Source organism: Sesamum indicum, linkage group LG10 (assembly GCF_000512975.1).
Source record: "Sesamum indicum cultivar Zhongzhi No. 13 linkage group LG10, S_indicum_v1.0, whole genome shotgun sequence".
In the NCBI taxonomy this organism is placed as follows: domain Eukaryota; kingdom Viridiplantae; phylum Streptophyta; class Magnoliopsida; order Lamiales; family Pedaliaceae; genus Sesamum; species Sesamum indicum.
Window position 1 is genome coordinate 4,675,125 of NC_026154.1, and position 22,833 is coordinate 4,697,957.

General features: G+C 32.8%; 3 protein-coding genes and 2 non-coding genes across 8 annotated transcripts in view; 1 reads left to right on the forward strand and 4 right to left on the reverse strand.

Annotated features, from left to right (window-relative positions):
- The window catches only part of LOC105171938 (AP3-complex subunit beta-A), a 17,823-nt gene extending 14,272 nt beyond the window's left edge, over positions 1–3,551 (forward strand). For all 3 annotated transcript variants that reach the window (XM_011093210.2, XM_011093212.2, XM_011093213.2), the window contains 2 exons: positions 1,160–1,429; positions 2,876–3,551. In XM_011093210.2, the coding sequence (XP_011091512.1) occupies positions 1,160–1,429; positions 2,876–3,239 (634 nt within the window). In that variant the 3' untranslated portion in view covers positions 3,240–3,551. The remainder of the gene's footprint in view (positions 1–1,159; positions 1,430–2,875) is intronic.
- LOC105171939 lies at positions 3,878–7,831 on the reverse strand. Of its 2 annotated transcripts, none has more exons than XM_020697198.1 (9): positions 7,457–7,831; positions 7,182–7,307; positions 5,847–6,183; positions 5,337–5,763; positions 5,168–5,267; positions 5,024–5,083; positions 4,747–4,830; positions 4,388–4,495; positions 3,878–4,314 (listed from the first exon to the last, which is right to left on the reverse strand). In XM_020697198.1, exons 1-9 carry the CDS (start codon positions 7,523–7,525, stop codon positions 4,009–4,011), a joined length of 1,617 nt encoding a protein of 538 aa, XP_020552857.1. In that variant the 5' UTR covers positions 7,526–7,831; the 3' UTR covers positions 3,878–4,008. The 2 variants fall into 2 exon arrangements, with proteins under 2 accessions (XP_020552857.1, XP_020552856.1); XM_020697197.1 differs by having other exon boundaries at positions 5,337–5,766.
- On the reverse strand, positions 8,929–9,001 carry TRNAK-UUU. The gene has a single exon. It is a non-coding gene; the product is annotated as a tRNA-Lys (tRNA).
- Positions 10,388–10,460, reverse strand: TRNAK-UUU. Its single transcript has one exon. It is a non-coding gene; the product is annotated as a tRNA-Lys (tRNA).
- Positions 15,468–18,434, reverse strand: LOC105171940 (probable serine/threonine-protein kinase PBL11). Its single transcript, XM_011093217.2, has 6 exons — positions 17,997–18,434; positions 17,136–17,452; positions 16,849–16,984; positions 16,611–16,753; positions 16,385–16,508; positions 15,468–16,178 (listed from the first exon to the last, which is right to left on the reverse strand). Exons 1-6 carry the CDS (start codon positions 18,049–18,051, stop codon positions 15,760–15,762), a joined length of 1,194 nt encoding a protein of 397 aa, XP_011091519.1. The 5' UTR covers positions 18,052–18,434; the 3' UTR covers positions 15,468–15,759.

Consider the following 22,833-nt stretch of genomic DNA (forward strand, 5'->3'; position numbering starts at 1 on the left):
AGGGGTGGGGGGGGGGGGGGGGGGGGGGGGGGGGGGGGGGGGGGGGGGGGGCCGGGGGGGTGATGCCGTGGCATTTAATTTTGTATGCAATTTTTATATGAATTTAAATTTATAATTTTTTATTATACATAAAAAATATTATATCAAAGTAAATTTGGACAATTGATTGTAGAGATGAAATTTGGACCATAGATTGAAACGATTAGATATGAACTATAGATTGGAACCATCAATTTATATTAATCAAGATCTAAGGTGTTTAAATAAGGACGTCAATGACGCATGTAATACAGCAATCGCATGGGGGTATTTTTTGCCCCATTTTAAAAAACACAAGGAAGTTTTTATCTATTTTGTTTTTCTTTTTCCACAGTTTTTTTTTAAATTATCCATATCACTGGGGGTAAATTGGTTTTAATGCCATGATCTTGTAAACACCTAATCTTGTGACAATCAGTTACTTCTATCTGGGAGTTTGTTTAATTCATTGCTTGAAAACTGAAAATAGGTGGTTTGAATTAAATTCTTGTGTTAGCAATTAAATTGCATAAATACATTGCATTTGTCTCTTTCGTGCTTTTATGTGCAGAATTGTTTCCAAACAAGTTTAGTCTAGCTTGATCTATCTGTTGTTGATATTGTTCTGTGTTGTGGTGAAAATAGATTTATTACGAATGAAAGACACATAAGTGAAAGAAATGTAGATCAAGCGTGAATGAGTGGTAAGAGGGAAATAAAACTACATATTTACTGAAAGACACTAGTTAATTTAGAATATGACGAGCCGGTCTCTCAAGTGCGTATTTTTCTGATTTCTTTCCTGTTAATCTTTTTCATTTTCCCTGTTTAGCAGTCGTTTCATTGGCTTTGAGCCTCATTTCCACTAATATCCTGGTCTAGTCCTTCTCTCGTTGTATTTCACAATCAGAATTTCTGTTTTATAATTTCCTACTATCCACCCAGGACGTCAAAACCCAATCCCACCATCAATTTTTATCAGTTTTTGGCCTCAGACATGATTATATGTGTTAATGTCTCCACTCCGTCCTATTCTTTGTGTTTATAATCAAGTCTGATACCATCCTTGTTTTGCATCCCACATGATTCCCTAATGATCTCTGGGACAGTCATATTGATGGTTTTTAATCTTGATCTACAGTTTCTCCGTGTCTCATGGTGAAGCAGCAACACTGGTTTCCATGGAAGAGATAAGTAGCCTTGCTCCTGGTCAGACAACAAATAGAATCCTCCACATTCGTTTTGAACATCATCTGTTGCCTTTGAAGCTGGTTTTATGGTGTGATGGCAGAAAGCAACCAGTGAAGTTACGACCTGATATCGGTTACTTCATTAAACCTCTTCCTATGGATATTGAAGCATTTTCAAAGAAGGAATCTCAACTTCCTGGGATGTTTGAGTACATAAGAAGGTTAGTTCTTTTGAACAATTAATTGACTCTCGTTCTATTCACCAAATCTTTGTTCTCGCTTAACTATCAGTACGCCATTCCAACAAAAGAATCTGATGTGTTTGATGCTAGAAACCAGTATCCATTTTGCCATTGATTTCTGATCTTATTTCACATATATGCTCACATCTAGAGGAGGAATCAGAATTTGGAGAATGCAACCTGCATCACCTCTTCAATGTTTGTTTTTTTTTAATTAGAGAAATTTCTTCTGTTATTTCACATATATGCTCACATCTAGAGGAAGAATCAGAATTTGGAGAACACAACCTGCATCACCTCTCAATGTTTGTTTTTGTTTTATTAGAGAAAATTCTTCTGTTAACCTTCAAGTCATCATTATTCTTCATCCCTTCTTGAGAGTTTTTACCACATCCAGTGCAAAGCACATCAGAAACCAAGGTATCCTGGTTAAGCAAGACACAAAGTGAAGTCTGTGTACATTGAAGTGATAAGACATTATTCTCACCCATGGAAATAGGATTACATGTAACAATCTTCTGTCAAGAAAGCTGATATTGAGTAATCTTAGTTTTGTCCATATTTTTGTAATATAAAATATGCACGGATTATGACAAGTTATGTTCAGGACATTAAGCAGAATAATCTAAATTTCTGGAACTCATATATTACGCTCAAGTTTCACCACCTAAAATTGAATGACAAATCTTATGGGACTCAGGACAGAGAGACTGACTGAGAAATATTTTGGCTGCCAATCTTTCCGCCTAAAACTGAATGACAAATCTATTCGCATTAAAAACTAAAAATGGGACCAATTCTAACCACTACATTCCTCGAGGGTTCATTTAGATTAGATTATGCATGTCTTGCCACTGATCATTGTACTGATCAAACAATAATGGATTTGATAGGCCAATTCGCTTGGCAAATATTCTTGACATCAAATAACAAGTCCTATTATTCAACAATCGGACTATTTGTAATTAAAGTGCACAAAATCACAAAAATACCCATGTGAATGTAGGAATCTTGCCTTCATCGTATTTTTTATTGAGAATAAGAAGTTTAGCCTAGCATGATGATGAAGAGTACGCCAAAGGTGAGGAGAAATAAATTAGATATCACCTACATTTTATAGCTAAGCTAGAAACCAGTGTTTTCAGTTTTCACAAGTTAGTGAGGAAGTTCCTCAAATCAATTTTTCATAGTAGTCTGCACCATTTTTTTCCTTTACATGTTGATCCTCCTGGGGTTCCTTTCATCCTTCAATTCTTGAGCTTTAGATGTTGTAATACCTATCAATATGTGGTTTCTTATAACTTCAATGCAATTAGGATATTTTATTGAATTATTGATCCTTGGATGTTTGTTTTCAGAATGTTTTTTCTGGCTTTCTTTGTGTAAGAATAAGCAACTTAATGTCTTTTCTGTTGTATGCAACAGGTGTACCTTTACTGATCATATTAGCCAGCCAAATGATAAAAAAGATGAGCAGCACTCACAGATAACAGACATTTTTCTAATGATATGTGAGAAATTGGCGTTAAAGATGCTTAACAATGCAAATTTGTTTCTTGTATCCGTAGACATGCCTGTGGCTGCTAACCTCAATGACTTATCTGGTTTGTGCTTACGCTTAAGTGGTGAGATATTGAGCAACTCTATTCCTTGTCTCATCACACTTACCCTCAAAGGTACTTGCTCTGAACCACTTGAGGTATCGGTGAAAATGAACTGTGAAGAAACAGTATTTGGTTTAAATCTGTTAAATAGGATTGTGAATTTCTTGGCCGAGCCAGCCCCCTGATGTTTCAGTTTTGGAGAAAATCAGGTTTTATTATACTAATCCATGATGTTTTTCTACATATATATCCTTGCTGTAAGCTATTTCTTTCTTTCCTATTGTATTGCAAAATTTTCTAATCTTACATCCTCCTCTCTGCAAATGTAGAGATCTTTAGAGCGACTTCTTGTAGATGGTGGTCAGAGACATGATGAAAGGAAATTTATTTTTTTACTTTCAGATATTGTGGTTCTATGATTATGTATCTGTATGTATGTATACTCGGTGTACGGAGTGTAAATCAGTAAATGTGAAACATTAAAGATTGACTTTTTATTTTGGTATTCTTATAATTCTCACTGCCTGTATTTGGATCATAATCTACTGATCAAAGGAACTCAATATTCTTTGTGAGAAAAATCAAATCTTGTATTTCTCTGTAGATTAATTTACAATTTCTTCTTCAGTTACATAGGACGGGCTGAACCCTAGACTCTTACTCTTACCCTTTACCCCTTGGAAGGAAGACTACTCAAAAATACCCCGTCATTCATTATCTTAAAAAGTCCGACAATGTCCAATGTATGTCAATTGTATTGGGTTTCATATCTTCTGTGAAGAATTTTTGGTTATACGGGAATCAAATAATGTATGTCAATTGTATTGGGTTTCATATCTTCTGTGAAGAATTTTTGGTTATACGGGAATCAAATAGCGGTTATCTAAAAAGTCCGACAATCTCCAATGTATGTCAATTGTATTGGGTTTCATATCTTCTGTGAAGAATTTTTGGTTATACGGGAATCAAATAGCGGAATTCAGAGGCATAAGGCTGAATTTCTGTCAGCTTTTGTGATGGAGATTGAGCTTCTCCATTTAGACATTCCATCATCAATCTTTTCAACGAGCTTGAATGAGGCAGTTGGCTATAAATCCATTCAATAAGGGATTCCATATCATCAGCAAAGTCTTTCATGTGCCTGTGCATGAGCTCTGGTACCAAAATCTTCCTGCTTGTAACTCCAACAGAAGCTTCCAGATACTCTACTTTAGCTCTCTCTAATTCATTCATGACTTCATCTGGTGTGTAAAATCTTAACTGCAGACCTTAGTGTTAGTCATGCAGATGGCTGCTACAAGTTATTTAAAATATGCTGGAATGCTGTACTTACTGCTGGTGATGACCAGTTGCCTCGGCAGAGAGCAAATGTGACATTAGGTTCTGGATAGCCAAGACCACGAGCATGCCTTAGAAGCATTTCCCTCTCATCAGTTAATTCCTGTAGTTCAATATTATTATGTTAGATAAACGAAGAAATTTTAAGGTCTTATGTTCTGCAACAGAATGTGTGGTCATATCTGCAATAGATCGTATGGGCGGTTCTGGAAAACTGTCAGTCATGATGGGTAAGCCGGTTCAATCCGACATTTATGCTAGAAGCTGCTCAGTGATCACTAAGACCTCCTTTCCATTCTATAAATTTTCATTCATAACCTCAACAGAAACATTAGCTTGGATGTCCTTACTCACATGTTTAACTTCTGCTGGATGCCGGAGGATGAAATGCTCAATAGTGGAAGCCTTAATTGTGACACCACCAACATTAATCGCAGCCTGGATGAGGACATACCATCAAGATTTTGCTTTTCTGAAATGATTTTATAGGCTTTGCTTAACTTCTGTTTAATTTCATTGTAGATTTGAGCATATTGTTTAGCAGTCCTGCCCTTTTCTTTATTTGGTCCCTGCTCTACCGATCTTGATGATAGCTGAAGATAACTAGAACAGGGTGCTGCTTTTTTGTTACCTCATTCGTAATTGCTAGTAGTTTCTCGTGTGTTGAAGGCAGTCCATGCTGTAGAAATGCCTGGAATGGAGAAAAATCTTTAGATATTGACATTCTTTATGTGCGCTTTTGTGGAAAAAAGAAGGCTTAATATGCTTGCAGTACATTCATTATGGAGGCATTATAAACATTGATCCAGAATGCCAACTTCTGCTTGTGGGTAAAGTTAGTTACGTTTGTTTTGCTGAGTTTCTGCATCAAAATCCTGGAGAAGAAAATGAAAAACACTCAGAAAATTCTTTTCGTGGAGTAGATAGGAAGTGCAGGTACATACCTCAGTCTCCCCACCGCTGTAAAAAATTCAGAAAGTCGGTTTGCCTCCAGTGTGCTTTCTGTGATTTGTATGAAATTCTTGTATGGTCCAATATCTCTGATATTTACATCAGGTCCAGGCAATATTTCATATGGATCAAGTTGAGTTGCATTTTGACTGAATGGGAATACGGGCGTTTTGCAGCTGAATGCAGCTCTGGACACCAGGCCTTTTGAATTGATGCATGTGAGAGTATGTTTTGTGAGGTTTGTCGTTTCTTTGCTCTTCAATGTTGTTTGGTTCAGTTTGAGAAATATGCTTATCAAGCACTTGATAAGTTCTACTGAGAGCTTATTGGGATTTATAACTTCACTTTCTATATCTAGTGGACTGTGAACCACGCGACTTTTCGTGCATCGTGAACTCCCACTTTGCTCTTCTGTTTCTGCTGCTGAAAAATAGGACAGATTTCATTCTAATATCACCATTTTAGACAAAAGTTATTTATTGAAGGGAAAGGGAAACTAGTACCATATTTTCCTTGGGAACTTGCACTTGGAAGTTCCATTGAAGAACCCAAGGAGGCTCTTCTTTCTCTTGGAATTCTGTATCTCCTGTGCTCATAGTTTTGTGATGTCGAAAGTGTGTCTGACTCCTTATGCTGTATCTGGTTTGGTCGTCTAGACGGTAACTTGCTCAATTGCCGTTGCTCCCTTTGTGACTGTAATCCTTTTTTCAGCTGCAATAGTTCCCACTCTTTGATATGCTGCTTCTCTTGGTAGATATCCAACTTGACTTCATTAACCTTTCTCTCCAGCCAACCGATCTCTTCTTCCACCACCGCCAACTCTGCTAGAAGCATTTGAACCTGCGTGCGATCAATGTTCCAGACATCTTTTTCAGCCATTTGAATTAATTCATCGCCATGTATGTCTATAGAAGAAACAACTGGCTCTTATTGCTTCAAAGTCAGAAAAATGGTACCGCCAGTTCTATTTTATTCTTTGGACATGTTTTCAGGAAACTGTTTTGGCCCATGTTCTGGTTGCATTATGTGAAAAAGCATTTTATGACAAAGCTTCCATTTTTTGTTCCGTTTCCAAATTATATCCCCTAGAGAGCTAGAAGAATAGCTAGGCCTCAAGCTGAAAGAGGGTGAGAACAAACCATTCTTTCACTGGGGATTCCTTGCCTTTTAGATCAGTTGTGTTGGGAGGATCTGAAGAAACAGTTATGAGTGCACAACCCTCCTTGCTTGCTTCTAGAACGGAAATTTGGAGGGCGTTTGGTTAATTGTTTTTAAAACATCTTATATGCTCGTACAACTCATAAGATGTTTTTAGAATTTATAAGATGTTAAAAATCTTTAGGGTTGATTATACATTTGGACCTTCTCTGAGAATACGACATTATTTATATTTCCCTCTAATTTTTCTTTGAACTTATAATTGTATTCTTTTTAAGAATTCTCTATGTACAACTATATTCTGTTCATTATGATTGAACAGAAAATGCTGACGCAACAAAATAAAAGACAAACTTTTGATTCTATGTCTCATTCGGTATAATTATGGATTTTGTTCAAATTTGAAGCAATGAGCACAGAATGGAATTTATAGAGTAATTGATGGTGATCAATGGAGGGAAGCAATTTAGAGTGAGGTGAGGATTGTGTGAGCATTAGTGAGATATGAGTAGTAAACTAGGAGAATGACTAAAACTATAGGCGCAGACATAACCAGGGAACCTAATCGTGCTGTATGCATTGATGAAACAAAAAACGAGTTTCAAGTGTGTATAAAAAGGGTTAGAACACATACAATTATATATATGCTAACAGACATCTTATATTGAGTAAAATAGAACCTTGAAAGGAAGCAAAGGAGTGAGGCATGAACATGATTCACAGCAACCAACAGGTCCCTGCACAGCACACTGCAAAACCCTCTTCACTTGAAGTTCCCCTTCCAACTCTCCCTCCAATCTCTCTACCTGCACCACTCTTTCATTATCAGAAAACTGCAACGCCAACTTTTGAAAAAGAAGCTATCATGGGGAAATTTTTAGTATTATTACAGGGGAAGTATCCTACTGCATTTGCCCACATTTCAAGAAAATTACACACGCAGACAAAGATGAACCTGTTGTTGGAGGTGGAGTTTGGTGTGTTTGTCTTCACCCGGCTGCATCAACAAGTCCTCGAATTTCATAGTTCAAAGAGACAAGCAAATTAAGAGAGAGAGAGAGAGAGAGAGAGAGAGAGAGAGAGAGAGAGGTTTGTTGTTGGTGTGACATATATATATATATATATATATATAATTGGATTATTGTAGGTGGTGGAGAGGTGAATTAGAGTAGTGATGATCACCACCTCAACCTGTAATAACTTTAAGAAGTTGAGAGCAAGAAATGAGAGAGAGAGAGAGAGAGAGAGAGAGACGTGAACCCCATGATTTGTTTTAACACATTCAACTAACGCTTCTTTCCGAATTCAAACACCACCACCACCACCACCACCACCCTCCACTCTCTAATTTCTCTTTTTCCCTTTGACCAAAAAAAAAAAAAATCAAAAAGTAAAAATAATTGTCAACTGTATATTTGAATTACGTCACGGGTTCGATTTTTTTCAAAATGAAAAATGACTTGATAAATAGATTAAAAAAAAAAAGTAAGTAGAAAGAAACGAAATTTATCGGAATTAATTGATGGATATATAAAATGAAATTGAAAATGATTGTGAAATATTTGATTTTTTTCATGGGTTCAATTTTACGAGAAACGAATAATGTCTTGATAAATATATAAGATAAAATAAATTAGTGACTAATTAAACAAAACTATGGCCAAAAAAATGTAGACAATATTCTTTTATCTATACTATATAAAAGGCAAAAAATACAAGCAACCCCATTGTGATATCACAAATAAGCAAATTACCCCCTTATGAAAAAATAAGTAGCTATTTACCTCCCTGTATTTCTTAAAATACAATAATTTACCCTCCTATTTTTTATATAAGAAGGTGAATTATTTCATTTTAAAAAGTACAAGAGGGTAAATTGCTTCATTTTAAAAAGTACAAGGGGGTAAATTGCTATATGCTTTTCAGGGGCGTAATGTGCTCATTTTCAATATTACATAGGAGTAAATTGCTATTTACCCCTATATAAAAAGGAAGGGGGCTCTCGACACTCATAAACTACAGTTTATGACACCGTCACACCAATTTTTTGCAAAATTAAAAAATGCCATTAAATTGAGAAAATAATTAACTTATTAACTTTTTAAATTTTGCATTAATTGATTGTCAGTTTTCTTTTATTTCTTTCATTCCTTTTTTTTTAAAAAAAAATTAATGTATTGATTTATAAATTCGTATATAATATATTTCAAAATGTGAAACATTATTTATTATATGAAAGTAGGAACGGATTGCCACAAAGCCTAATAAGTACAGAAAAATTACCGACTAATTAAATTTCGATCATTGTTTAAGTTTGATTGAAATGAGTTGATAATGAATGGATAGAATTAAATTGAAAACATCATTAAAAAAATTAAAAAGAACAGTAAAAATGTCTTGTAAAATCAACAAAACAAAACGCCTATGCGCCGTCTGTGGGAATCGAACCCACGACCACGTGGTTAAAAGCCACGCGCTCTACCGGCTGAGCTAAGACGGCTACGTGTTAAGAACATACTGAACATATAATAAATAGTATTCATATATTTAATATTCACTTGAACAAGTCAACTTTCAAATTTATAAATTACATGTTTATAATTTTCATCTCTATATTTTAAATTATTTAATAAATATACTTTCATATTTCTTCCTTTTTTATTTTTCAAAAAAGGGCTCATTACACTTAGATTTCTTATAAAAATGTGAAATTACACTTCTCTTAGAAATATTTTAAAATTATATTTACACCCCCTCTAAAAATTTATTGTTTACAGTTGACCCCTTTAGTTATGGTTTTGACAAAAAATACTGACTTTAATAAAATAATTTATATAGATTTCTAACTTTACACATCATTTAACATTCCAATGTAATAATTTTGTACTTTTAAGAAAAAAATATAATGATATTAACCTCTCTACATATATATATATATATATATATTATATTAATTATCCTTTTATAAGTAAAAAAAATATACAAGAGAATATCAAATGAGGTGCAAAATTAAAATTTACGTAATTTTTTTTTTGCTAACATCACTATTTTTCTTTCAAATTCTAATGGAAGTAGGTCAAGTATAAATGGAGAATTTTCGAAGGAACTGTAAGTATAACTTTAAGTTTTTTTTTGAGAAAGTGTAATTTCGTATTTTGTGAGAGGATCCACATATAATTAACCCTTTTAAAAAATACATACTTATGAACTTCTTTTTTAATTATACACGTATCGAATGTGTCTTACTGCTCATACTTTACATTAAAATTTGACCAAACTGTATATACACAGTGATCAAAATCAGCAGATGCTGCCGTCTTGGCTAAAATATTTGCAGCCCATTAATCTCTTCATAGCAAAAAGTAATGTGAACACATAAATTTAAAATATTTGCAGCCCATTAATCTCTTCATAGCAAAAAGTAATTTTAACACATAAATTTTTTTGATCGTTTAGACGAATTAAATCAATCATAATTGCTCGTTTTTTTAATTATATACTAATTACACAATAAATATATTGCACTTGTCATATAAATAATTTAAATTTGATTGAGTCGGGTCCGAATTAAAATTTTCCGGTGAACAATTGTGAATTCAGTCAAGTTCCTCAAAAGGATGATAGCGAGATAACTTGACTTTGCTTCTTTATTAATGGATAATTACAAAATCATCTCTTGATATTTCTTCAAAGCTTAGATCCTTTTCAAAAAATACGAAATTATACTTTTTCCTGAAAAAATTCAAAAAAATTCACTTACATCCTTTTTAAAAATTCATAATTACCTGACCCTCTTATATCAGAATTCGGATAAAAATTCGGACGTTAGCATAAAAGACATAGTGAAAATGTCATGTAAAAACAAAAGAACACTGAGAGAAAACAGCGCCGTCTGTGGGAATCGAACCCACGACCACGTGGTTAAAAGCCACGCGCTCTACCGGCTGAGCTAAGACGGCTACATGTTAAATTGTTTGAAATACATTAAATAAAACAATGTAGAATCTGACTTAATTAACAACTTTAATAATACTTAAAGAAAATGATATTTAGTCATGGTTAGAAAAATAAGTGAAGAATAGTATAAATTATAACGGGCTGCCCTAAGATTTGTTATGATTACCAGTCTCTAACAAATACCCCCTCTTGACAACCCATTATGGGGTGTATTTTATTAGACGGTCGTTAATTCCACATCGTATTTATAATTTTTTAAATAATGATGAGCTATTTGTAATTATGGCAAATTTCAGGAGAGTCCCTTATAAATTTACCCGATAAGATATTAGGTGCTGCTTCAATCCCCCAACATCATTTCTTTTTCGCAGTAATTTTATTTATGATCAAAATATTTGTTATAGGCTTTATTTTACAATTTTTACTTTTGATTTGCTTAAAGTCAAAAGTTATAAGCAGTTCTCCACCAATTTTTATAATTTATTATAAAATTATAGATTTTAAGTTATTTTTCAAACAGTACAATTTTAACTTTTTTCTACTTTACACCTTAATCTGAGCATAAATGTTTGAGAGCTTAATTTAAGCACTTTTCAATCTTTCACTTTAAAAAAAAAGTCTTTTGAAGGTGTTTAGGAGACTGTTTTTGTTTTTCAAAGTTTATTTTAAAATTAAAAAAGAATGAAATAAAGCTAAAACATTTATAGTAATAGCTTGGGATTTTTCATAAATAAATTAAACTCCATTTCAAATTAATTTACCCTTCCATTCCTTAGCTTTCAATTCGCCTCTGACCATCAAATGAAATGTGAATAACCCGTCCTCCTCTCTTTGAAAGAAGGGGCCCTTTCGATTCTGTCGGTGCTTGAAACAATTTTGTTTTCTCCACATTACTATATTTCTAGAGTCAATAAATTTATATGAGAAACTACTGAACTCAATCACTTGTTGCCGTTACTCTTTAATATTCACCGTACTTTTGTTCAGGGTAACATAACATTTTTTGTCTCGTAACTTAGGATCTTTTCATTAATTTTTTATCCCATTGGTTATGGGATTTTCAGTTTTTAGTCTCGCAACTTTAAAAAAAACTAACACTTTTGGTCCCATGTCACATTTCGTTAGATATTTTAACGGTAAACACATAGTCGTTAGTTATGCATTATTATTTTTGGCCTCATAACTTTAAAAAAATAATATTTTTTTGTCCTATAACTTTCCAAAAACAGAAGTTTTTGTCCCATGCATAACCACGTGGTATTTTTGCTAAATATATAACAAAAGGTGACATGGGACCAGAAGTGCTATATTTTAAAAGTTACGAGACCAAAAGTGATAAATCTATAACCAATAGGATAAAAAATAAAAAAAACCTAAATTACGAATCGAAAAATACTATTTTCCCTTTATTCAGCATTTCTCAGCACCATCTCAAAATTTAATTAAATAAATACCAACCATTTCAACTATATGCGAACGAAAAACGACATATATTAATCCATTTGAAATGATAATTTATTCATAATTAAAATCATTTATTAAAGAAACTTTTTACTGGCCACACGAGATCAAGCCTCCACCTATAAATACAAAAATTAAATTAATTTTCTAAAATAATTAGGAAGAAAAATAATAATTATAAACCTTAATTAATAATTCTTGAGACCTTTGTAGTAAAAGTAACCCCAACTTGAATTTCACCATTATAAGTAAGGTCAGCAGAGACAACCCTATACTTCTGAACACCAAGTTCAGCTTCCCCTTCCTCTACTCCTCTTTCAAATACTTCCTTCAAGTAGATCCTGCACCATTATTCTTAATCCAGTTAATTACATTTAGGCCCCTCGATATTTATGGTCAGTTTATACAAATCACCCGTATATTTTTCATAATTATAGAAACCTCTCATAACAGTAAAAAAATAGGTGTAGCTTGTGTAACGATATTGACATTATGATGGGTGTGTGTGTAATTTTAAAAAAAGTAGGGGTGATTTGTGTAAATTAGTGTTGCCCTTTTTTTATGGGTTTATACAAATTATATTTACACCCCCTGAATTTAGGTCAGATTACACAAACACCATCTATGTTTTGCAAAAAGTAAGGAGTGTTTGTGTATCTTGGTCTAATCTCAAAAGGTGTCAATGTAATTTACCTTTTTAATTGTACTAATATAAAAAGAATACTCACAACGGTAATAAATGACACCGGCGCACTAATTTTTTGTAAAGTAAAATATGCTCTTCATGATAAAAATAACTAACTTATTCAACTTTGCAAAATTTACATTAATTGATTTTTGTTCTTTCTTTTTATTAATGTACTGTACTGATTTTTATGTTTTTCTCTTATTTATAATATATTTTAAATTATAAAAAATAATTTATTATATGTACGTAGGAACAACGTATCACAACGACTAATTAAAAAAAATAGGAAAAACAAATATAAAAATAGATTGGGGTTTACGTGGTTTGACCAAGATCATGATCAGGAGTGAAAGAATGATGATCCATAATTTGAAGGAGAAGCTTGTAATTATAATTACGATCATCTGTTCCAGTTGCTGGATACTGTACTCTGAATTTGAACTCCTCATTCCACACTTGCTTCCCCCCTTGACCTACATGCAAATAGGATCGTAAATTATTCGAATCGAGCCAAACACGTCATGTTCAAATTTGTTTGAATTGTTTATTCAGCTTCAAAAATTATTTTAAAATTTAATTTAATTATTGATCTAATTAATCGAACTCAAATGAGCTCTAATGGGATTAAAAATACTGATAAATATAAAACTCCCCTGGGGTGGGGGGTGGGGGAGGCAAGCGCCCTCTTATAACTTTTGAAGAAACGGCAACGCAACGCTTTGCAGTTTTGGAGGGGGTCTAAGTCTGATGAATGCCATATATATTTATATAGATATATATATTGATAATTGTACCATCCTTCTCTGAAGTTTTGTGTAATATATATATATATATATATATATTTTGTGGTTTGAAAAATTACATTTAGTATTCCTGACCTTTGTTTCTGCTAACAAATATATTCTTCTATTAGTCGAAATTCATCAAATTTTTTTATATTAGCTAAAGATATTGAACAAAATTCATATTTTAAAATTTTAAGAAATTTACGTATAATTAAACCAAATTTTAGGGGAGATGGTATAATGATCACATATGGAGGTTTAATTACCTCGAGCGATGCGGCTCATTTGCACTTGATCTCTGTACCGAATCACAACATATGGATCTATCTTATCTGCACATCACAAAATATTAACAGAAATAACTCATAAGCTCAACACCCTACTATATACAGAGAAAGGCGCCCAAAATTCTCTTATTATTTTTCTTTCTAAATATAATTAATTTAATAATAAATAGAAATAAACTTAACTTTTACGTATCAATTAATTTTTATAATTTAGTCCTGTAATTTTATAATTTGATAATTTTAATTCTTTTTTGATCAATTTTTAACAAAAAAATTACACATGACTTATACATAACCTAATTAAAATTTTGAATTCCGACCATTATGATGAGGTGGCAGTTCAATTAGGTGGGTTGGGGGGGGGGAAGGGACAACTTGTCTACCCAGCAAAACTGTCACCTCATTATATTAGATAGAATCCTCAATGGGTCATGTGCAAATTACATGTCATTTTCTAATCAAATTGGACGAAAAGTGACTGAAATTGCCTAAATTTTAAAGTTACAGGATTAAATTGTAAAAATCAATACGTGCAGAAAATACCACCTCTGTGAATTGCATTTTTTCCAAAAAAAAAAGGTAGATATATATATATATATATAAAGGGCATTAATAATACCAAAGAAGTCTTTGGGTTTGAGGCCTTTAGCAGCCACCAGTTTGACTTCCATGACTCCATTAGTACTATTACTCAAACTTATCTCTCTCCCTCTCTCTTTTGTATATATCACCACAAATAAAAACAAGCCAACACCAACAAACATAACAACTACATCTCTTTTCTCTTTGATTAATGTTGATATATTCATATTTTATATATATATATATATATAAAGATGTTTGAAGATGTGTGTGTGTGTGCATGAAAGATTATGAGTTTCAAAATCAATATTATATATGGTTTTATGAGAGAAAGGATGGATTACATCAACATAATATGTAAAAGTTAATTAAATGCAATTAATAATTAATTTTCCAACAATCATACTACATTTAATCTAAATAAATTAATTAGTACGATTTTTTATCTAGAACATATTTGGTTGAGCTTAAAAGCTCTTCAAAATATCTTAGTATAATATTTGATCGGAGTCGAAATTGGTACAAGACCCAAACCCACCCTGAACTCGACTAGTCCATAGAAATAAAACCCATCCCTAAACTTGAAACAAATTAACAGAACCCAACTTTAGACAAGTCCATAAATATAAAACCCTTTTCTAAACTCGAGAGAAATAGATCGGATTTGATTTTGAACAACACTTAAGTTGCCCTAAACTCGACAGTTTCATAAAAGTAAAACCTATCTCTAAACTCGAAACAAATAAATCGAACCCGGTTTTGGACAAGACCCAAATCCATCCAGGACGCGACAAGTCCATAAATATAAAACCAATCTCTAAACTCGAAACAAATAGATCCAACCTGATTTTGAATAAGACCCAAACACACCCTAAAGCCGACGAGGGCATAAAATAAAGCTCATCTCCAAATTTAATAAAATGGACCTAATTTTGGACAAGGCTCAAATCCTAAGCGACAAGTCCATAAGAATAAAACCCGTCCTTGAACTCGAAGTCAAAACAAATACATCAAACCCGACATATGCCCACCCCATTTGTCATCTCTAAGTTTTTATTTTTTCGATCCCCATTTGTCACCTCTAACTTTTATTTTTTTAATTTAAGAAGGAAAATTCTAACCCAGACCTAATTCATCCACATTTGAGTTGATTATATGACGAATAAATTGATTAATATATAATTTAAAAAAATTGACTCGATCGTGTAGCAAGTGTTGTCATATTTGTGGTTGATTTGTTTATGTCAAACTTAGTTCGTACGAGAATTTTCCTAATTTAGGACACTGTCACTGGCTTTTCACGTAACTATTCTTACTATGAATACAGACAAGTTGAGTTCTGAGCCAAGTTGCCAGAGAAGAACGAAAGAATATCAGCTGTACAGAATCTCTCAAATAGGCGGAGTAAGCAGATGAAAAACCTCCCACAAAGTTATACTGGCTCCAGCTAACACCACCTCTTCATTCAACTCATAAATACAACCTTTTTTGGCTTCATTCAGGCAAGAATGGGGGAAACAGAAGGTCTTGGATACGAAGCCATTTTCCTGCTCGATGAATCTTCATCGCGTGCCCGACGATGCTTCTGAGCTTCTTCAGTTTTAACGCTGCCCATTTCTTGTAGTTGTTCTAATGCTTTCACGACATCATCCATCGTTGGCCGGTGCTTAGGTTCTAAAGCTAGGCACTTGATAGCAAGAGTTGCTGCCCGCAATGCCCCACTTGGTGAATATTGTCCTTCTAGACGGGCGTCCATGACTCGAAGTACTCTTCGCTTGCTGGCTAGATAAGGTCTTGCCCATTCAATGAGATTTTGTTCACCATGAGGACGGTTTTTGTCCAGTACACGTCGGCCTGTCAGCATCTCCAGGAGAACAACCCCGAAGCTGTATACGTCGCTTCTTGCAGTTAGGTGGCCTTCAAATAAAATTGAACAGAAGATCATAAGAGAACCCGATAGTCATAGAAGAAAATCTTACAGCTCACAGGACTTCAAATTTGGAAGAGAAATCCAACTAATTAAATGAACTGAATTTGTCACCTATTCAAGGATGTAGGAGAAAGTTTCAATCCTCGTAAATTCAATGTGACAGGACCTCTAAATAAGAATATTTATGTAATACCTGTTGCCATATATTCAGGAGCTGCATAGCCATAGGTACCCATTACTCTTGTAGATACATGGCTTTTACCATCCATCGGCCCATCCTTGGCCAACCCAAAATCGGAAAGCTTGGCGTTGTAGTTCTGCTAGTCGATCAACTAAATCACATAAGAGAACCGCAAGAAATAGGAATTCTTTAAAACGGTTTAAAATCAGAGAATGAAGTTCCAAGTTGTTCCACACACCGTATCAAGCAAGATATTGGAGGATTTGAAATCTCGATATATAACTTTGGCTTCAGGGCTGTGAAGATACGCAAGTCCCTTTGCTGCTCCGAGAGCAACTTTCATGCGTAGGTTCCAAGACAACGGCTGGAAGTAAGATGTCCCTGTTCGAAGCCATTCAAGAGGCTAAGTCAATGCGATGAATCCAAGTCTGTCTTTGTACTAAAGGATCGATGCTTGAAAAATATCAACAACTTACTCCTGAATAGATGATTCTCCAAGCTGCCACGAGGCATGAACTCGTAAACCAGAAGTCTGTGTTCGTCCTCTAAGCAATAACCAAGCAATTTCACTAGATTAGGATGGTATAGCTGCCCCAGATAATTGATTTCAGTCTGATGTTTGAGAGTAAAAATGATAAACAAATCAGTTAGTTCAGATTATAGAAAAAAACAAGCATCTAAGGGAGAAAAGGCAGTAATTAGAAATACATCTTCGATCCATCACATTGAACCCCTGAAACAAGGTAAAAATTGTCGTGCTTACCAACCATTCTTTGTGACCTTGAAAACCTTCTTGGTTCAATCTCTTAACAGCAATAACCGTTCCAGTTCCGGGCTTGGCCGCTTTAAATGTATGCTCATCAATCCACCCTTTGAAGACACATCCAAAACCACCTTCGCCTAACACACTGTCGGGACGGAAGTTCCGAGTGGCAATTCGGAGATCATTAAAGCCAAAGCTCTTCAAATTCGAAGAGTCCAAGATTTCACCCTCATTCCGAGGGGTCAATGGCATCGAGGAAGAAGATCGCCTGCTGCTCGTGTCTTTCCCATCAACACTAACGAACCTCGAGCTCAGCCCTGCAATGGCGATATCCAGATATCCACCGTGTTAGATACACAGATTATTTAATGTTTCTTGAGCAGTAATCTAGGCTGACAAAGCTGATTTCCCACATAATCTCTGTCAACATTTTCCCCCCTCTTCAACTGATCATCGATTGAGTTATGACTTCCCAATCAATTTTTCACCACAGTAACATTAGAATACAACAGGAACATTCACTTCTACATAGCTTTGTACTACAGATTTTACTTAAAAATCCATATTGTGGTCAGGAAAAGAGAATCATTTCTCATAACTCTATTCCACATAATCAACAATCAAGACTAACAATGATGAACTGGAAATGACAGTATATACTTCAACAATATCTTCAAGATAGGCCAAACTCTACAACAAAATCGTCCTCAAATAATCAAATGTGAAAGGAAACAACCAACAAACCCCAACAGTGTTCATGTTCATCATGCAGAAACAAAAGGGCTCTCTTTCCCAAATCAAAAAATCCAAGAAAAAAAAAAGTAAACAATAGAACCAGAGATTCAAGAATTCATCACTAACCATCTCGGCGAGGACTATGATCCGCCCTTATTCGCACGCTGCAGCAAGAACCCATCAACCAACCACCCCAAAACACAAAGAAAAAACAGGGAAGCGCGAAAAGAAAATGAATCTCGCTCGCCAACCACCAACACAACCCCCAGAAAACCCTCTTGACGGCCCTCCAATATTCAACACAAGTGTGAACAGAAACGCACGAGAAAGACACGTCTTTTGTACTGAACTGATGACTTAACGTGTGCGGGAGCTGTCTTCACGAGAAGCAGGCTACAAGTATTATGAACAAAGACTCTCTCACCGACTGCCCAAACCAAAAGGGTGGACTTTTCTTCCTTGCTCCCTCCTATTTTTCTCTTTGTTTTTTTTTCTGCAAGTTGTCTGCATTTAGAGACGTAGAAATAGATAGATACACATGTTCTTGTATGTATATGTATATATGATGATCATAAATGAAGGGCAGAGGAAGCAGACAAGGGAGTAGTGGTCTTATCTCCTTTATTGTGCTTTGGCACCTTCCACAAGGAGACAAGTTTGTGGTTGGGTGCATGCAATTGCAGCCGTTGGATCAGTTCCACGCCTGGTCAACGTGTCTTGATGTTCTCCACATTTATTTCACATTTATTCTTGTGAATTAATTGTTTTATTTTTTATATTACCCCATCCCACAAAAAAAAGAACTATTTTAATTCATATTGGTGTAATTCTTTAAGGAATAAGGATGAGGAAGATAATGAATTTGGGGCCCATTCGATATATACTAGCAGTCGGACATACTCGATGCTCATATTAAATATAAAAAAATAATTAATGGAGTATAATAACAAGTTTATACCTATAAGTGCTCTGATATGAATAGTTGATGATAATCTTTTATTACAAAACAAGTGAAATTGAGTATTAAAAGTCGATTTTGAGCAATAATGGACGTACGTAGAGTCTTTGAAGTATATAATTCTTGTATATTGATATATTTTTTTTGTTTATTTTTTTTTTTAAACATTCGTAATCTGTCGAAAGTTCGTAATATAAAACAATTAGATAAGGTATAGATTTCACTGATCAACAATCGGAATATCAGTCAAATTAAAAAATAACTTGTTAAAAAAAATATGTCCTTTCTACAGTCTAATAGATCTAAGAAAAGGGGTAACAAGTTGATAAAAAATTAAATGAATGAATAGTAAAGGGTAAAGAGAAATATTTAAAAAGAATGAATTATTTGGGTTTAAAAACTTTTGGATAGCCCATCTAATAGTGAATAATAAATTGAGACTAGGTAGGGGCATTCATCTAAGGCATCTTGAGAAAATAGCCCTCTTGTTTTTTATTTAGGTTAAAATTATACGCAGTTCTTTTAAAATTTGATATAATTATATATATTTTTTTATTATTTAGAGAATTATAAATACCCTTTAAATAAAAAAATAATTTTATAATCCCTGAATATTGAGGTGTAATTACTACTTTACCCTTATTAATTTTTTAAAAAAATATTTGAAAAATTAAAAAAATAAAAAAAAGCTACAAGTTGAGATGAGTAAAGTAAATAATTTATAACGCATATTAGCCCACAAAATATAAACCAAGAAGACATTTTGATAAGTCCACCACCAAAAAATATACGAAACGAAAGGCTAATTAATAAAAATATGCTTGTCGTTAAATGAATATTAAAATAAAAAAAATATGAATTTATAATTATATAAGATATTAAAAGAGGTGACGATAGTTTATCCTTGAATTTAATAATTAGCTTTCTAGATTATCAAATGTTGGTGGAGTGGGAAATGAAGAAAGACACTTTGAAATCTTCTACCCAAGTTGTACAACTTGTACTAGAAAATGTGCTAATGAGATCTTCTATAAACTCTTAGGTACATCTCCATGTGTATTGACGTGAGAAGATATATAAAGACAATTTGATTAAGAGAATTTATTTGATTTACAATAAATTAATAATACATTAATCGGGAGTAAGTATGATTTTCATTCGATTTTTTCTTTTGCTAATATATATCATCAAATTCTGTGAATTTTTATTAACATATAGATCTATTTATTGAACAAAAATAAACATAAAAAATACTATATATATATATATTATTTTTCATATTATAAGAGATTTATGTATAATTCCATCAAATTTTATTTAAAAAAAAGCATTGTAATTATCTTTTATTATTATTATTATTATTATTAGTTTTCTATGTTTTTAATATGTTTTGTAATCCACGTTTGGAACTAGAAATACGTACGGAAGTACGGGGGGGTTATGAGTCAAGAATGGCAGCTTTTTCACCAATGAGAACTTGTGGAGAAATGGGGAGACAATGATAGTTTTGGTCATTTTCATTTCAATGTCATAACCTAAATTCACCCTCTCAACTTAAGACTTTCTATTTATATAAAAATTATGTGTCTTTTTCAATCATAAATGACTGTTTATGATATCATAATACTCTATTTTATGTGTTGAAAATATCTTCAAATTAATTTTTTTATTTTTATTAAATAAAATATGATGTATTATTTTATATATTTTATTTTTAGTTATAGTATTCTTTCAAATATAAAAAATTATTTCCAAAAAAAAAAGAATAATATATTTCATCATTTGGGATTTCTATAAATTAAATGAAATAAAACCTACTAAAATATTTAAAAGAATATTAGTGTAAATATTTTCAAAATAGATAAGTTACATTGATACCTTATAAGATTTAACCTAATTATATATACACCCCAAATATATTCAATAATAACAATCACCCCATAAATAGGAGTTACAAATACGATAACGACACCTTAATATTTGATATATATCGTAAAATTTTTTAATTTTTACTCGATATTTAATTCAAACAATTTCATAAGTAAGATTTTGAAGAGATTTTAACTAAATATGTTTCCTTCACAAATACATCATTACAATAAAGTACATAAATTTTTATATTTTGCACATGGTATCGAGCGTGCTCGACTATCTGTCTCAATTACTTTCCCTATCTTCTTTTTGTTTCCTGCCCAATATTTCTCGATTTTTCCAACTAAAATATATTAGGATAGAGTATTTTTTTGAAAATAATAATTCACGATTACATTATATCACAACAAACAGAGTAATAATAATTACAAAAAAAATAAATAAAGACAATAAACTTACATAAAATGAAACAAACAACTTATATATCTGTAAAATTTGAAAACATGATCTCAAACTTATTAACTAGATCCCATAATTAGGGTGTAGAGTGAGCAAAAGTCAGCTAAGTACCAAGTCATGAGTTTTTGCCAAATCACTGACAAAAGCTTATATTTAGTCAAAGGGGTGGCCCTCTTCACCGGCGACCGACAATTACAACCTTAATTCAAAACAGTGAACTGTATATTTTTGGACAAAGTTTGGTAGCATTACACTTAAATTAAAATATGGAAAATTTTGATGAGCCAAAACCCAAAGCCAAACTAAGCCACATGCCTTGAAAATAACCCAAGATTCTCCACAAGGAGATATTATCAAGCACTTACGTGGGAAAAAAATATATTTATATTTCTTTATTTATAATTTATTTACATAAATTATTTATATTTTTTTTACATAATATAAAAATCATGTTTGACAGTAAAAAAGGAATGATGATTTGTGTAATGATGCTGATATTTTTGAAAGTTGTATGTGTAATCTATATTTATATTTATACTATATAAAAAAAAAAAGGCATTTCACACTCATAAATGACGATTGATAACACCGCCACACCAATTCTTATAAAGCCAAAATGCCCTCCAACTAATAATACTAGCCATTATGGCACGTCGTTTCTGCGTGCATATAGTAAATAATTTTTTTTCACGCTTTAAAATATATTATGCATAAGAGTAAAATATATAAATCAATACATTACAATTAAAAATAAATAAATTATGAGTTAATGTAAAATTTAAGAAGTTGAATAAGTAGTTATCTTATTAGTTAAAGGGGATTTTTGACTTCACAAAAAATGAGTGCGGTGGTGTCTTTAATCGCCTTTTGTGAATGTGGAGGGCCTTTTTTTATAATACTCATTTGAAGGGAATATATTGGATATGCACATTGACACAAACATACACAAATAATTGTAGTGAGAGAATGGGAAGTTATAGAAGTCAAAGTTCTAATGTGAAAATATTAAGTGATAAAGCAAAAGTTCTTCGGAATTGCAAGTTTCAAATGGGCAATAAACTTTTATCTTTCTTGCATTAATTTTCACAAATTTATAGTGTCAAAGATTATAATTATTATCGTTCATAATAAGTTTGACAAATGTAACGAAAATAAAAGTAGGATCGCACGGTCATTTTGCTACATTTATTATCATCGAGTAATTCATATACGTCAATTATCAGTATCAAATATGTATAACTAACCAATAACTATTATTACAAACGCAAAACTACTATTATAATACCCACGCATTAGTGGGACTTGAACTCATAATGTCCTTTCTCAAAATTGTGGGTTTTCTACTCATCCTTTGATGCTTTAGATACGGGTAGTCGTCTTGTTACAAAGAATCAGGGTATTCCGCTTTCTATACCCCTTTGCGCTCTTCGTGCCCCTTGAAGCTGCGTCTACTTTTTGCTGCTTAACCATCCACAATTGAGTATCTGACGCTCTGTATTGTTTATACCACTATACGTAGAAATTTACCTTATCCTTTATTAGCTTTGAGAACAAATAGGATCCAACTGGGGACTAAAGGCGTTGCCATTTAAGAATAAGGGATGATTACATTTTTCTTCCCTAAATTTTGATGTAATTGCATATAAATTTCATATAGTTTGGAAAGTTACATCC

What these genes read in the sequence shown, in the direction of transcription:
- LOC105171940 (XM_011093217.2), bottom strand. Translation starts at nt 18,051, where the DNA reads ATGGGTTCTTGCTGCAGCGTGCGAATAAGGGCGGATCATAGTCCTCGC. An exon ending in AAGGTCACAAAGAATGGTTG is followed by an intron (nt 16,985 to 17,135) that starts GTAAGCACGACA and finishes CTCAAACATCAG; the next exon opens with ACTGAAATCAATTATCTGGG. An exon ending in GGAGAATCATCTATTCAGGA is followed by an intron (nt 16,754 to 16,848) that starts GTAAGTTGTTGA and finishes GGCTTCGAACAG; the next exon opens with GGACATCTTACTTCCAGCCG.
- LOC105171939 (XM_020697197.1), bottom strand. Translation starts at nt 7,525, where the DNA reads ATGAAATTCGAGGACTTGTTGATGCAGCCGGGTGAAGACAAACACACC. An exon ending in AAGTTCCCAAGGAAAATATG is followed by an intron (nt 5,767 to 5,846) that starts GTACTAGTTTCC and finishes CCTATTTTTCAG; the next exon opens with CAGCAGAAACAGAAGAGCAA. An exon ending in GCAACTGGTCATCACCAGCA is followed by an intron (nt 4,315 to 4,387) that starts GTAAGTACAGCA and finishes TAAGGTCTGCAG; the next exon opens with TTAAGATTTTACACACCAGA.